The sequence below is a fragment of the Lytechinus pictus genome, chromosome 4 (assembly GCF_037042905.1).
Source record: "Lytechinus pictus isolate F3 Inbred chromosome 4, Lp3.0, whole genome shotgun sequence".
Lineage (NCBI taxonomy): Eukaryota > Metazoa > Echinodermata > Echinoidea > Temnopleuroida > Toxopneustidae > Lytechinus > Lytechinus pictus.
In genome coordinates this window covers 2101701-2115885 of record NC_087248.1, presented here as the reverse complement: position 1 = coordinate 2115885, position 14185 = coordinate 2101701, and the positions used below count along the sequence as shown (strand labels likewise).

At 38.1% G+C, this 14185-nt stretch overlaps 1 protein-coding gene across 1 annotated transcript in view; it reads right to left on the bottom strand.

Annotated features, from left to right (window-relative positions):
• The window catches only part of LOC129259184 (DNA polymerase theta-like), a 43429-nt gene that overhangs the window by 5876 nt on the left and 23368 nt on the right, over positions 1-14185 (bottom strand). Inside the window, exons 13-22 of the mRNA XM_054897486.2 lie at positions 13856-14051; positions 12831-12982; positions 12007-12331; positions 11164-11407; positions 7194-10798; positions 6413-6553; positions 5850-6007; positions 4779-4932; positions 3974-4134; positions 2241-2420 (exon numbers count right to left, since the gene is read on the bottom strand). Coding sequence (XP_054753461.2) covers positions 2241-2420; positions 3974-4134; positions 4779-4932; positions 5850-6007; positions 6413-6553; positions 7194-10798; positions 11164-11407; positions 12007-12331; positions 12831-12982; positions 13856-14051 — 5316 coding nt within the window. The remainder of the gene's footprint in view (positions 1-2240; positions 2421-3973; positions 4135-4778; positions 4933-5849; positions 6008-6412; positions 6554-7193; positions 10799-11163; positions 11408-12006; positions 12332-12830; positions 12983-13855; positions 14052-14185) is intronic.

Sequence of the window (14185 nt, the reverse complement as noted above, 5' to 3'; positions counted from 1 at the left end):
ATGAGCTCAATGTGTCTTTGTACTGTATAGCCCATCTAAACCGTAACGTGAGTAACCACTTTATCTGCACCCCTAGTAAAAACCATGTGTTCTTTATTTTTGAATTATATACAAAGTTTGTCTCCCTAATATACTTCTTTGAAATGGAAATAATCAACTTCCATAAAAGCCTTGTATGAGGACACTTTTCACTTATGTCGACTTTTCATTTTATGCATGTCCAAATCATGTAACATGAGTAACCGACACATTTCAAAGATTTGCCAGGAGCATAATAAAATTTCCCAAGTTTTGTTTTTATACAAAGTATAGTCAGACTGTGTACTTTGTTGTGATAAAGAGATGTTTAGTTCCTATCAATAATAATGGAGTTACAGCTCCAAGTATGAGTCAAGGTGTCTCCTAATGTAAAGTGAGTAACCGTGGAATAGCCCATATGATAATACTGGTAATGATATTAGTATATGGTAATGCTAATAATCCTTCTAATTATATTGGTGAAAATGATTTTTTGTAAATAATGACAATATCAGTTATGAAGTTAAAGGAGAATGAAACCTTTGGAACAAGATAGCTTGTGTGAAAAAAGAAAAATCAACGAAAGTTTGAGAAAAATCAGACAAATAATAAGAAAGTTATGAGCATTTGAATATTGCAATCACTAATGCTAAGGAGATCCTCACAAAGATGTGTGACGTCACTTGTGAACAACTCTCCCCATTACTTTAGTATATATTTCACTTAAACTGCCTCTTTTATCACATCTACCAATAGATCATGTGTTCTTTCTAGAGGAGGGCATGTAATACAGATTTTTAAAGAATACATCATGGATAAAGAGTTTGAATAACCATACGAAAAAGCAAAAAGAGACATTTTGGGGGTATTTTATAGTCCATCAAAGGGAAAGTTGTTCACATGTGACATCACACATCCTTGTCGCATTGCCAATGGGAGGATCTCCATGGCATTAGTGATTGCAATATTCAAATGCTCATAACTTTTTCATTATTTGTCTGATTTTTCTCAAACTTCCTTTGTTCTTATTCTTTGATTCTTATGTTTTGACACAAGCCTACTTGTTCCAAAGGTTTCATTCCCCTTTAACTGCCTTTATTCCCTCCTGCCTGCTTTTCCCCATCATCTTCATGGCATAAACATGTAGGGGTTCATCTCATTTCTAGTTGCCATTACAACACAGCTGTGCAACATTTAACTTGAGATGTAAGAGAGAAGCCATGTTAATCTATCTTGGAGGTTTTCCCCTTAATTCGCTCGAAAAATATTTTATAATATTATTAAGATGTAGGGTTTCAGAGGCGCAGATATTTTTTGACGTCTGACGAGGTTGTTTCAGAGAAACAAAATATTAAAACTGATTGTTAACGTGCATGCCTATGAAAACCATCCAATATTGAAAATATTGGACGAAATGAATTTTTTGCCCCGCCCACAAGATTATCATTGGTTAATAAATGATTGTGCGCATGAAGCTATTGTTACGTCACAATGAAATTGCATTGCGTATTAGTTGCCCGGTGTGGTAAAGGAGCGTCAAACTTTATTCAATTCAAATGCGCTTGCACAATACCCTAGCGCATCTTTACTTCATTACAAAGATTTCTTTTTTAAAAATGACAATACTCAGGCGCCATGCTCATGATTTACAGGATTGCCATAAATGATGGTTACTAAAACAATTTTTTTTTGCTTCATTACTTTATGTTTAGCTTTGTGGGGGTATCTAAATAATAATATTGTCACTCGCTGAAGAATAATATTTGATTTGTCTCTGACTCATCCAATATTGTTCTTCAGCTCGTACAATATTTCGTCGCATCCCACTCAAGGCCATCCAATATTCTCTAAATAACCTTATTTGTCTTAGGCCTAACATGATCATCATCCTCATCATTATCATCATCCCTATTGTTGTTGTAATCATTATGATTATATAACATCACCATCAACATCATGATCATCGTCACTGAATTTTCTCATGATCACAATGATCATCATAACCATCAATTCACCACCACCACCACCACCACCACCACCACCATGATCATCATCATCATCACAATCACCATCATCTTCATCATCACCAACCTCCTCCTGTGAGCAGTGGAATCCCGCTCCTTCGAAATTCTCCTCCAATCTTATCTGAATCATCACCCCCACTTCAATTACCATGACAACCACAATCATTTTAACCACCAATGATCTTGATGCCAGCTTACTTGTGCAACATCCTCTGGTGATGTAAGTGAGAAACCATGTCCAGCTATCTTGTATGCTTCCTCCTCTAAGCTCTTTAGTTTAGCTTGCATGATAGATTTCTGTGTTTCGCACTCTGCTCCATCAATCCCAATACCATTCAGTTCCACTCTAGCTAGGGTTACAATGGATGGCATCTCAACCTGAAAGAAGTAAAGGGGAATGAACAAGCAACTTAATTAGAATGGGGGCATCATGGTCTAGTAGTTCTGACTCTCGCCTTTCAAACAGAGGGTCGTGGGTTCAAATCCTAGCCATGGTTTGTTTTCCTTCAACAAGAAATTTATCCACATTGTGCTGCACTCGACCCAGGTGAGGTGAATGGGTACCCGGTAAGATTAATTCCTTGAATGCACTGAGCGCCGGTGATGGTAGCAAGGGCTTTGTATCCTCAGGCAAAGAGCGCTACATAAATCCAGCTACTATTATTATTATTATATGTATACAACTAGGTATACATATTCAGACTGAAAAGAGTGCTGTAATTCTAATCCAACAACACAAACAGAATAAATGTACTTGGGAAAGGGGGCATGTTGCAAGAAACGTATTTGCAATCAATTGCAAATTTGGAGTTGCAGATCAAGTAGCAAATCAATTCATACTCTCTGATGCAGAAAGGAGAATAGGAGACTATCAATCAAAAGTAGTTTGGAATTGATTGCAGGGGGCCGTTTCATAAAGCTGTTTGTAAGTTAAGAGTGACTTTAAGAATGACTGGTGAACCTTTCTTACGCGCTTAACCAAATTGCCAATGAATATACCATTTACCACAAGAAAGGATCACCAGTCGTTCTTAAAGTCGCTCTTAACCCTAACTCTCCCGGGGTATTTTGATTCTTGTCCTTCCGGGGGGGGGGGGGGGCCATTATGGCCCCCCCTTAAGATCTCGGCCGCCGATCGCGCGAGCGACGCAAAAATTTGCACGCTGGTAGTGTGCGATGTAATCTACAAGGCTGTATGGTAAAATTTTCCAAAATAATGAGATTTTATTTTATATGAATTAATTATGCAAATTTATGCATAAATCATACTTTTTGCTCTAATTCACTAAATAAAGCTTCTAGAATGCTAATTTTTGGTAAAAATATTCTTTGTAGCATTCTTAACAATCGCAATAAAAAAAAACTTCAGTTTGGAAATTAATTTCTTATGTATTTTATTGTTTTATGAATTTCTTATGTATTTCATTGTTTTTTTACTTTTTGTTTTTTATTGTTTTTTCAATGGAAATTGTTCCAGACTTAATTCTGATCATAAACAAGGCAAAATTAATTAATTTTAATCAGTAAAAGTAGAAATAATGATACATTTATGAATTTTGGCTAAATACACAATTTGCATTGGATTTGTAAATGAAATCACGTTTATGAGCAATTTTGGGTCTGACATGCACTTACATAATGTTGCGTAATGTCGTAACCGTGTACTCGGGCGTCACAAATTTGGGCTCAAAATTTGCGCGAGACTTGAAAGTAAAAAGTCAGTGAGCGGCGAGGTCAAAAAATTTTGCGCAGCAGATATATCGCGAAAATTGTTGAGGGGGGGGCCATAATGGCCCCCCCCCCCCCCGGGAGAATTAGGGTTAACTTACGAACAGCTTTATGAAAACACCCACCTGGAATAACAATTGATCTGGGAACCAAACTTTTACTTACACTGAATTTGAAACACCTATTTTGAGCTCTAAGCTTACCTCAAGGAATGGTTTCCACAGGTCCAACTCTTCAAGCTGCTTCTGCATAACATCCATGACCTGTAGGGCCAGGACTGCTTCAGTAGTAGCCCTTAGTCTACTGGACCCATTCATCTCTGGACTAACCCCTGGACCACCAAGGCCTAGACCACCACCAAGAGCTACAAAGTAGAATGAAGATGTCAAAAGAAGATCATTGTACCTTGATAAACTTGCTCTAGATCAGGTCATTACACAGATTTGTCAAAGAATTTAATAGACATTCCAAACTAATTTTTACACTGATGTAACTATATATAACACGTGCATGGAATGGTGGGAAATCTAAGATTCCTATTGAATCAAGTGAACAGCAAAAAACTGCGGAAGAATCAAATTCTTTGAAGAATCTAGTCCTAAAAAAGACCTTTCCAAAGATGTGTGGAACAAACATGATGCACTATATGTAATATGAGAAATGGCATCAAAAAGGAAATAATTAGGCATTATACATGTTCATTGTAATGTACATCATAAGTTTGTGAGATAATTGTTAAATCTTGAAATGTATAATGCTGTAAGTGCTTATTACCATATATGTAAGTGTGGGTGATTTTTGTAATCATTTCTGAATGCTTCAAACCATGTTGCTGAAGTTTTACATCACCATATCTAAATGAGGCTCAAAATGGTGATAAATAGAGGGGTGTGAATGAGAGGGATAGAGATGAAGTAGGAACATCACAAAATAGAAGAAAGAGCATTAAGCTTTATGAAACATTGGCCAGAGCACGCAAAGCAAATACCAGAGGATAATCATTCCTACCTTCTAGTAGATGTGTATCAGTGGGTGAATACTGTGTGACCAATGATTGAAGGTTAGGTTCCTTGCTACCAGGATCTATTAACCATTGTGCTATCTTAGGATCCTCAAGGCATCCAGATAGGAGACATCCACAGGCTTGGGATAGGATCTTATACTAGTGATAAAAATAGAACCAGATTATAACCAGGTCCAGGTAGGTTATGAGCCTCTACAATTAACTGGTGATCCAAACTTTGTGGTAAATTATATGAACCAATTTTCAGTGGTGTCGAGTTATTTCCCAAGAAAGGATCACCAGTCGTTTGCAAAGATGCTCATAACTTATGAACAGCTTAAAGAAATGATCAACTGTTTATATTTTACAATTTGCATATCTACAAGCACTTATTCACAGTGCATACACACCCAATATTATCACAATATTTATCATTACTATTATTTCTTTGATCCTTGTCAGATTGTTTTCAATAATATGTTTATATTGTGATCTCATCTCTGATTGAAATGCTAATGAAAAACATAATTACCCCAAAAATACAAATATATATATAAAGAACCTAGTAAGAGTGAAATGAATGAGTCTTCTATGACTATTCTTCGATTAGTTTGTTTATTATATAAATACAGCCCACAGCACCAGATATCTGAGTAAAATCAGACAATGTGCAAAAAAGAATTCAATTCATAATCTGTGATGCAATGTTGGTTTGTTTATCTGCAACGTTTAGTTAATTCCAATATGCAGTTTATGAGGCCAACTTACAGATGTTTCAATGTATCGGTTATTGTACGCTATTCTGTCTGAGATGCTTTCCATAAAATAGCTAACAATATAAACAGAGGTATTTCAAGTTAGGTGTTGTGAATGATGTTTATGTTGTCCAACACCAAACCCAACTTTAACACTGCAATAATATAATTGAAATTTTATTTCAATTTGAAGTTACATTGTACTTTAAATTAGGTATTGTGACTGGTGTTTATATTTTCCCCAACACCAACATAAACACTAAACTTCAACACTGCACTAGTATGAATGAATCTTACATATTGCAGTGGTTAATTTCTTACCTGGTGTTTGGCACCAAACACCACTTTCTGATGATACTTTGCCTTGGCAGTCCTTCCAAGTTTCTCAATCTCTAGTACTGGTCTGATCTTACTCAGTCTCTCATTGACTGGAAGATTAGGGGCATTGTCGGGTGGGGCAAGGGTGTCATCCGCATCACCTGCAGGAAAGATTAGATATGTCTTAGGGGTGTTGCAAAAAAATATTTTCAATCAATTGCATAATATTTTTGCAATCTTGAAATTGATATTCAATTTTAGCTTTAGCAAATAGCTTTACACTCCTTGTATCAATAAGCAGATCAGCAATCGAGTGAGAAAAAATGAAATGAAGGAAAAACTATGATCAAATTAAAAAAACACATTAAATGTGCAAAAAAGAGAGGATCAAATCTGTCCTAGTGGAGACAAACAAGCTACTGTATCCTTATTCATTTCTTTTGATCAGGAATTTAAATAGATGAAGTTTTACATGCACAATTAAATGTCTTATCACTAAAACATCGGAATTTACAAGTTAGAAAGTAAACAACTTGAGGCTTTTATGATAAAGCTCTTTTTCTTACCTGCTGGTATGTCTTTTTGAAGGGAAACAAAGTAAGCATCTTTACCACCCCAGCACACTGCTATACCTGTAACCAACAACTCAAGGTCTTCTAGAGGAAAGCCATCTGGTTTACATTCAACCCTTTTTCCATCAGAAGTGCCTGATTGGATGAAAAAGTAAAAACCATACCACATTACCATTTAAATTGTGAACTCTTTTCTTAACACTATCTTAAGTTCATCTAAGGTATGACTCTACTATCTAAAGTGCATCTACTATTGATGATTTGGAGTGATGTAGATCTGGATGTGCCTAAGGAAAAAAAAGAAAAAAAGAACACTACCTCATGATTTGAATTAAGAACTTTGTTCTCATCTCATTCTCTCTGTACAAAGCCTGTAGAAGTTAGTAGGCTATAGGTGAATACACTACATTTTAATGATTGATGGGCGTTTGGCCAGTCTTCAAACATACTATTTTTCTACTTGCATGAAATAAAACAAAAATTTAGGGCCTAAAAAATACAGGACGAGTTAAAATGAAAGTTAAACAAGTAAAACCTACATATTCAGCCTTCCATAAGTTGATTACAAGCAAGTTAAGCAACTTTTGAGACCAGCTTATGCAAAACATTAGTCATTTACCTCTAATGAGTCAAAGAGAGTTTTTAAGTACTTTAAGATTTTGACTTAAGCAGACATTTCTGATAGTTTCCAATACCATATCATCTCACATTTATGCATCACACATTGGGTTAAAAAATAATATTGAAATTAAGAGTCTATAAGAAATATTCTCACCAGGTCTTTTGAAATTTCCACCAATTGTGACACCTTGGATTGGAGGACGATACTTCTCACAGGCCACAGCCACAGCATAACGCTTCTTTCGTTTCCATTCCATCATGAATGTGCTGAAGAGATCTACATTGGCACAGACGTCTATGATAGTGAAAGCATTGTCCGTTGAAGGAATAGCTGGTGAGCTACTGAAGGACTGGGGAAAGGAGAATGATGGAGTGAAGGAAGACATCAAAGACTGCTGGTGGTTCTCTTGCTTCGAGGAGGCAGAGGCGATGACTGGATGAGGTGAGGGCGGTATCTCGGTATCGCTGTCCACGCTGAACCTGAGACTGAAATCATGTTCATCCATTCCAACATTGAGGGCGTCTTGGGATTCAATAGGTCCTGGTGAGAACAGCTCCTCGCTATCTTGCAGCAGCATTTCACTGTTGGGTATCATGGCCATATCTGGAATCCTAGGCACCTCAGTCATCTGACCTGATGATTTGTCAGCTAGTTGCTTGCTCATCTCAGCAGTCATATGAAGTTTCTTGTTTGACTTTGGAGAGCTCTTGTCTGATGCGTTCCTAAGATCCTTGGCAATAGTTGCCCTTTCTTCCTCTACTGCATCAAGATTCTGTTTACTTATATTCAAAGCTCTTGGTGATTTTCTCCTTGTACTCTCCAGGGTTCTACTTTGGCTTTTCTTTTTCTTTCCAGATTTGTGTGTTTGTCCTGCTTTGATCTTTGGTCTTTGTGTCCCAGAGGCCTTGGAGATCTTGGGAGTGGTCTGTTTTGCTCTGGGAGGTGTTGGAGGAATGTAATCTCCTGTATCACTGGTTCTCCTTTCAGAGTGTTTCATGTCTACAGGAACCACACTTTCACACTTTTCTTGAACAGCAGCACTAGCTTTTGGTGGAGTCCTTTGTCGCTTTGGTGGAGATCCATTATCCTGTCGCTCATTCTTTCTCTTTGTGTAATTAGTTGATATATTGGACTTTGTTTGGTTTTCTTTCAGCTTATAGTCTTTACTGCTTGACCCTACTGTACTTTCTTGATGAGAAGGGATTGCGCTTTTATCCTTATTCACTGACATCTTTTGCTTTATAACTGTTTGACTGCTGACCTTACAGCCAGAATGTGTCCCTGTCTTGTCCTTGCCTGCAAGGACAGTCTGGTCTTTGGATCTAGTCTTTGGTGTTTCTTTCAGCTGTGTGAACAAGTCATCATCATCATCTTCACCTGCAAAGAGGTCTAGCATGGCCAAAGTCCCTGGACTCAGAAGGCTATTTGCATTTCTTTTGACTTTATCATCTCTCTTGGGAGAGAAAACCTCTTCAGATTTGGAGGATGACTTACAGTTAGATGGTCCTATACTCTTTTTCTTCGACACAGGCTCACTCGATACAGATGATTTGGTATGTCCTTTAGATGTTGCAAATTTGTGATGATCTGTTGGTTTATTACCAGAGATGCCACTCACAATTTTCTTAGAAATTTCTCCCGATTTTGAAGGTTTCTGATCACCTACATGTAGTATTTGCTTCTCAATATCCTTCCTTTCATTTCCATTTTGTGTTAGGTTCCCTTTACTGATAATAGATGATTTGACCACTTGACAGAGTTGGTCGCCTTTGGCTTTCACATTGCTATCAGCAACATTAAGATCTTTCGCAGAGTCTACGGAACATGGGTTTGGACAAGACTCTTTGGATTTTCCAACAAAGATCATGGTAGCATTGTCTGGGCTTGAATCCAATATTTCATTTCCATCAGGAATCTCAAAAAATGAAAAGGAATCATCTGAAGATAAGTGCATAGCATCATCGTTTTTACAGCCTTGGATCTCCGATTTGGTAATATCTCTCAGCATCTTGGGTGATGTATTTTCTGGTACGATTCCTGTTGGATCCTTCCTAACCAGAGAGGGATCAGGTACAATCCTTGCATCTTCCTCAAAGTTTTTATGAGATTTAGCAGCAGAAGTTGCATCCCTTTCAACAGGCTTATGTATACTTTTACTTGGATTGCTCTCTTTGGCTACTGATGCCTGTATGCTACATGAGAATGAGTCAAAGGACTCGCACATTTGTGCAGCAAGCAGTACATCCTGGGTTGTCTCTACCAGAGGACAAGATCTGAGGTCTGTTTCCTGGAGACCATCAACAGCATGATCTGGTACAACAGTATTTGTATTAGCATTTGTGTTCTGACTTGATGTTACAGTATCTATTGCCAAAGTAGGTTCTGTTGTGTCTGAGCCACTTTGTACATTGGCTTCTGATTGAAAATCTTGGCAGTGTCCTAATTGCTTCCTTCCTCTCTTCTTTGCAGCATCAAGGTCAGGACTAGCTGATTCAGCAACAATGTCATTCTGGGTGCAATACTCAGCCATGTACTGTTCAAGCTGTGAATCCATAGATGGGAAAGTTGGACTAATCCCATCCTCTTCACCAACAACCATTCCATTGTCATCTGTCCTGAGAGTGTCCTTATCCTGCATAGGTTGTCCATCTCCTTGAATCATTGCAGGAGGAGACTCCCCTTCTTCTACCATCTGCTGCAGTACTTCCTCTAGACTACCCTCATCTAAAGGACATGAAAACAGCTCCGGAGATGTTTCCTTTTCCTGACCTTGATGATGTGAAGCTTTGTCTTCTGATACAACAGGTGTTGATGTCATCTTTCCTTTATCATGTTCTTCTTGCTCTGTGAGCTCAGGACTTCTTTCCTTGGCAGATCTTGCAGCACAATGCACATGTATTTCTTTCTTGTCAAGAAGGGATTCATTCCTAGTTATATGTATTTCACTCTCATTCCAAATTTTAATGACCCTGTGTTGTTTTGTAGGAACACATGGGATATTTGGTTCTTTATCCACTGTGTTATTCGGAGGTTTGGAATGTACCTGGGCAGTGACTGTAATTTGCTTCTTAGGTTTATCTTCAAGAGTTGTACTTCCTATAACAGACTGGTGATTGACAGTTGATTTGGATGTCTTGCTTTCTACAACCTTTATACTCTCTCCCTCCGCTTCTGCTGTAGATTCTCTCTGCATGTGGTCAATCTTCTCTTTAGAATTTGTGGATGATTTAGAGCCATTTTTTTCCAAATCACGGTGTCTTACACCAGATTTTTCAAGAGTTTTAGCAGACTTTGATGATGTACTTGGCTTATCAGTTGTGGGTTTAACAGTGACTAGACACTGTTCTGTGCGATCTTTTCCTGTCACTTGTAACAATTCCTTCTCCAAGTTCTTTTCAGGAATGTCTTTCCTGTTATAACCGATTCTGCTGTTGCTGCCTCTATTGCTTTCCTCTGACACACCTTCTATAGCTGTCTCAGGTCTACTCTCCCCACCCCTGTTGCCTTCCAGCGGGCATTCATCTTCAGTGGCGCCCTGACCTACATGTACATCAGTCTTGGTGCCATTCTTATCTCGCTCATCACTCCATGCAACTCCAGCCACACCAAGCTCTGCTTGGACGATCGCTCTGGCTTCAGAGACTATGAGCCTTGCAGCTTCAGCTTCCGTCAGTCCTTTCCTTCCAGTGGCCCAGATACATCTGGTCTGTTGCCTCTCCACTGCCTCAAAAGCATCTTCACCATGAGCTTGTCTGCCACTGAATAAAAACAATAACCACAACAAATAAGCATCCATTTCATGAGTAACACATGTCATAGGATTGAACATAATTTCATCATCTCCAGATCTTTCAGTGGCAAACAAAACATTTTGGGGAGAATTTTCTCCCGTTTAGATCTTATTAAGAGACTGAGGAAAAAAATACCCCCCTCCCCTTTCCTGGCACTTACACACTATCAGGATTTACAACACTTGGTTCACATAACGTAAAGCTCACATCTTGGTGACAGTCATCCCAGGGCCATCTTCATTTTAGGTTTGGGGCTGTGCTACTGTAAAATCTGATCCAACATCAATATCAAGATTTCAACACCAAACTTGAAATAATCCACTGTGAATTACCTTCTAAATGGCACAGAATTTCTGAGTAGCATCTCCACGTTATCCGGATCGCAGGTTGCCACAGCAGCTACAGTAGGGTAACCAGCATCATAGAGCAGCCTGGCTCGCTGGGCGTTGAGGAGTGAGATTCGGACCAGGCCACACAGCTCCCGCTGGATCCCAAAGTTCAGCCTGCTCTGGAACTGGGCCAGGAGGAGCTCCAGGTTCCACCAGCCTAAACGACTGCAGAACACTGTTACCATACCTGAATGAAAAGAGGGAAAACAAACTCATCAAAGGAATTCATGTTTCTGTTGCAATACTAGTGTATGTCTGCTAATTAATGAGGTATGTTTTTGATAGCCTGCATGTCTTATTAAAAAGAATAATTGTAATATTCCAATAATTTCACCAGTTTTGTCTCATACATTGCAGTTATACATGTGGCAAGAGATTATAAGTCAACCTTATTTCATTTTTTTCAAACTTCATCTACTATTCAATATGCTGCAACTTCAACCTCATATTCATATAGATATTGATACGACTAAGTTGGAGAAAATTGGATGACAACACTCCTAAAATAGTTTTTTTTTTAGTACAATTACACAAATTTGAAGACATGATTAAAAACAAATGATGTATGTCTTCATTTTGTTCATCATATATAATAAAAATGTATCATCTTTTAAGGCTCTGTTGATGATCGAAGCTGCTGTGCAATAGATGCCTACTGCCTTAACATGAAAGCAGATAGATCACAAAAGAACCCATGTGCATGCATCGCCTGTAAATATCCTAACGTAAACAAAATCTAAGGCTTTTAATCAAGGCAGAATATACAAAGAAGAATCTATTCTCTACCTGCAAATGTACTAGCAGATTGCTGTAATGACTGCAGCTGCCCAAAACCACAGTTGTACTTGGCAGCGACAGTCGGTAGCGGCACTTCATTGACCAACTCCTGAAGGACAAGTGTGGTATAGAAACGTCGGTGGATGGCGATGCTCTTTTGGACATTGGCCGAACGTGATGCATAGGAGACAAGGCCTTGACTGGCCCTCATCAGGAATGATTCCTCTACTCCGACTAGTTCAGCAACCCGACGCTGGTCTGAGGACATCTTCTCCCACGTGCAGACGAACTGGTACCAGTCGGGCTGGAAGCCTTGATCATAGATTGGAGTGACCTAATAGCACATTTAAAAAGATATCATTTTAATATCAGGAGGTCATGACATGAAGAAACTTTGGTCAGTAATTTCAGTGACAAATTTGCAGTCTGCCAAGGAGTTATAAAAATCTGAGACTAACTTTTACAGCTGCCAGAAAAAGTCTCAGACATGCCACTTTATGAAACACCGGTCTAAACTTAATTTAATTGTGATGAATGACTGCAATGTCTAATGATAATGGGGGAGGGCATTTCACTTAGCCTATAATCAATGTAATAATTGATCCATCAAGAAATTTTTTTTTTTTTAAAACATGCAAGCTATTGTCAGCTTGAGATTTAATAATATACCTTCCTTCCTGACATTTTAAAACCATGTTCACAAATATGAGGACCTGTTTCACATAAGTTGAAGTCATTACATACTGAAAATCCACTATCTGATTGGCATGGAGCATACCTATAAATTTTCATTGATAACAAGTTAATGAGACATGGATCAAGTTATGCCTTACTTGATAGAGAATATGAAGTTCATTTTCCAGGACAAAGTTCTTGCGAGCCTTCTGAAGTTCAGCAAACACAAGAAGAGCCTCATTTGGTGAGAGAGCTGATGATAGAGTAGCTTTCCCTAGTTGGGTGGGACAATACTTTTCTACCATACCATCTAGGAATCGAATATTATACAAGAAATAGATTTGTATTTTACATGTGTATTCAATATCATATGCATTGTTTATCATCAATGATTGCTGAAGGGGTGCATCTTTAAATTACAAAATTAAAACAAAAAATAAAATAAAATATTATTCAAGACACAATATAAGCAATTTCTCTACTAATGCAGGTATATGATTTAGCATCAATTTCTCAGAATACTGAGAAAGGAAATAAAAACACATGAACTATATTTTCTAGTTTACCATAGAGAATTAAAATTATACAATTAAATTAAAGCAAAAGGATTCCAAAATATGACTTCTAAAGGTGAATAAAATAATCAAATACAATAACAAAATTCCTTCACTCATCACAAAATATTTGCCAATATTTCATGCATTAACCTGTACTAATTTACTTTGCCTATTCAAACCTGTCCATAAAAACCAGCCAACCAAGGGAGACCAGAATAATGGTTTTTATGAGCAGGTCATCTTCAAATACAGGTTCAATTACATGGGCGTATGCAGAAATTTCTTGCGGGGGAGTGGGGGGGGGGGGGGGGCAGGCAAGACGAGTAAACTTTTTCAAAAAACTCAAAATCAAGGGAGCAAAGTGACCGAGCTTGTCATTAGGTCATTTCGTAAAGTGAAATAGAAGGATTTCCTGCATACTTTGGTAAATTTTGTGAAAATACTCGGCAAAAATATATAAGTTTTCAAAATTTCTGTGAGGCAACTGCCCCCCTGACGACCCCCCCTGCTGTGTATGGCCATGCTCAATTAATCAAATGAAACCAAAGTGAAACCAAACTTTTGGTCTTTATAGAGAGGTGGTCCTTCAACACAGATGGTCTCTCAATTAGGTTTGATTGCATTACCTTCTGACTCCACGTTCTGTAGTCTAATGAATTCATTCTCCTCAAGGAACCTGACACAAGATAACACTGCTGACTCTGTATTGACCTCTGAACCTTGACCTTTTGACCTGATCTCTGATAGGCTGGCAGCCAGGAGAGTGCTGGATGCATATGCCTGGACCTCAGTAGGACTGGATGCTACACCACTAGCAATGATCTACATAGCAAGGGGGGAGAAGAAGATTCTGGTCAGAAGTGTGCTTAGCCCTGTTACCAACAATCAGCAGCATTTAAGTTATGTAAATTAAAAAAAGAAGATAAATAAGGGCTTAAATTCATAGTAAAGTGCAG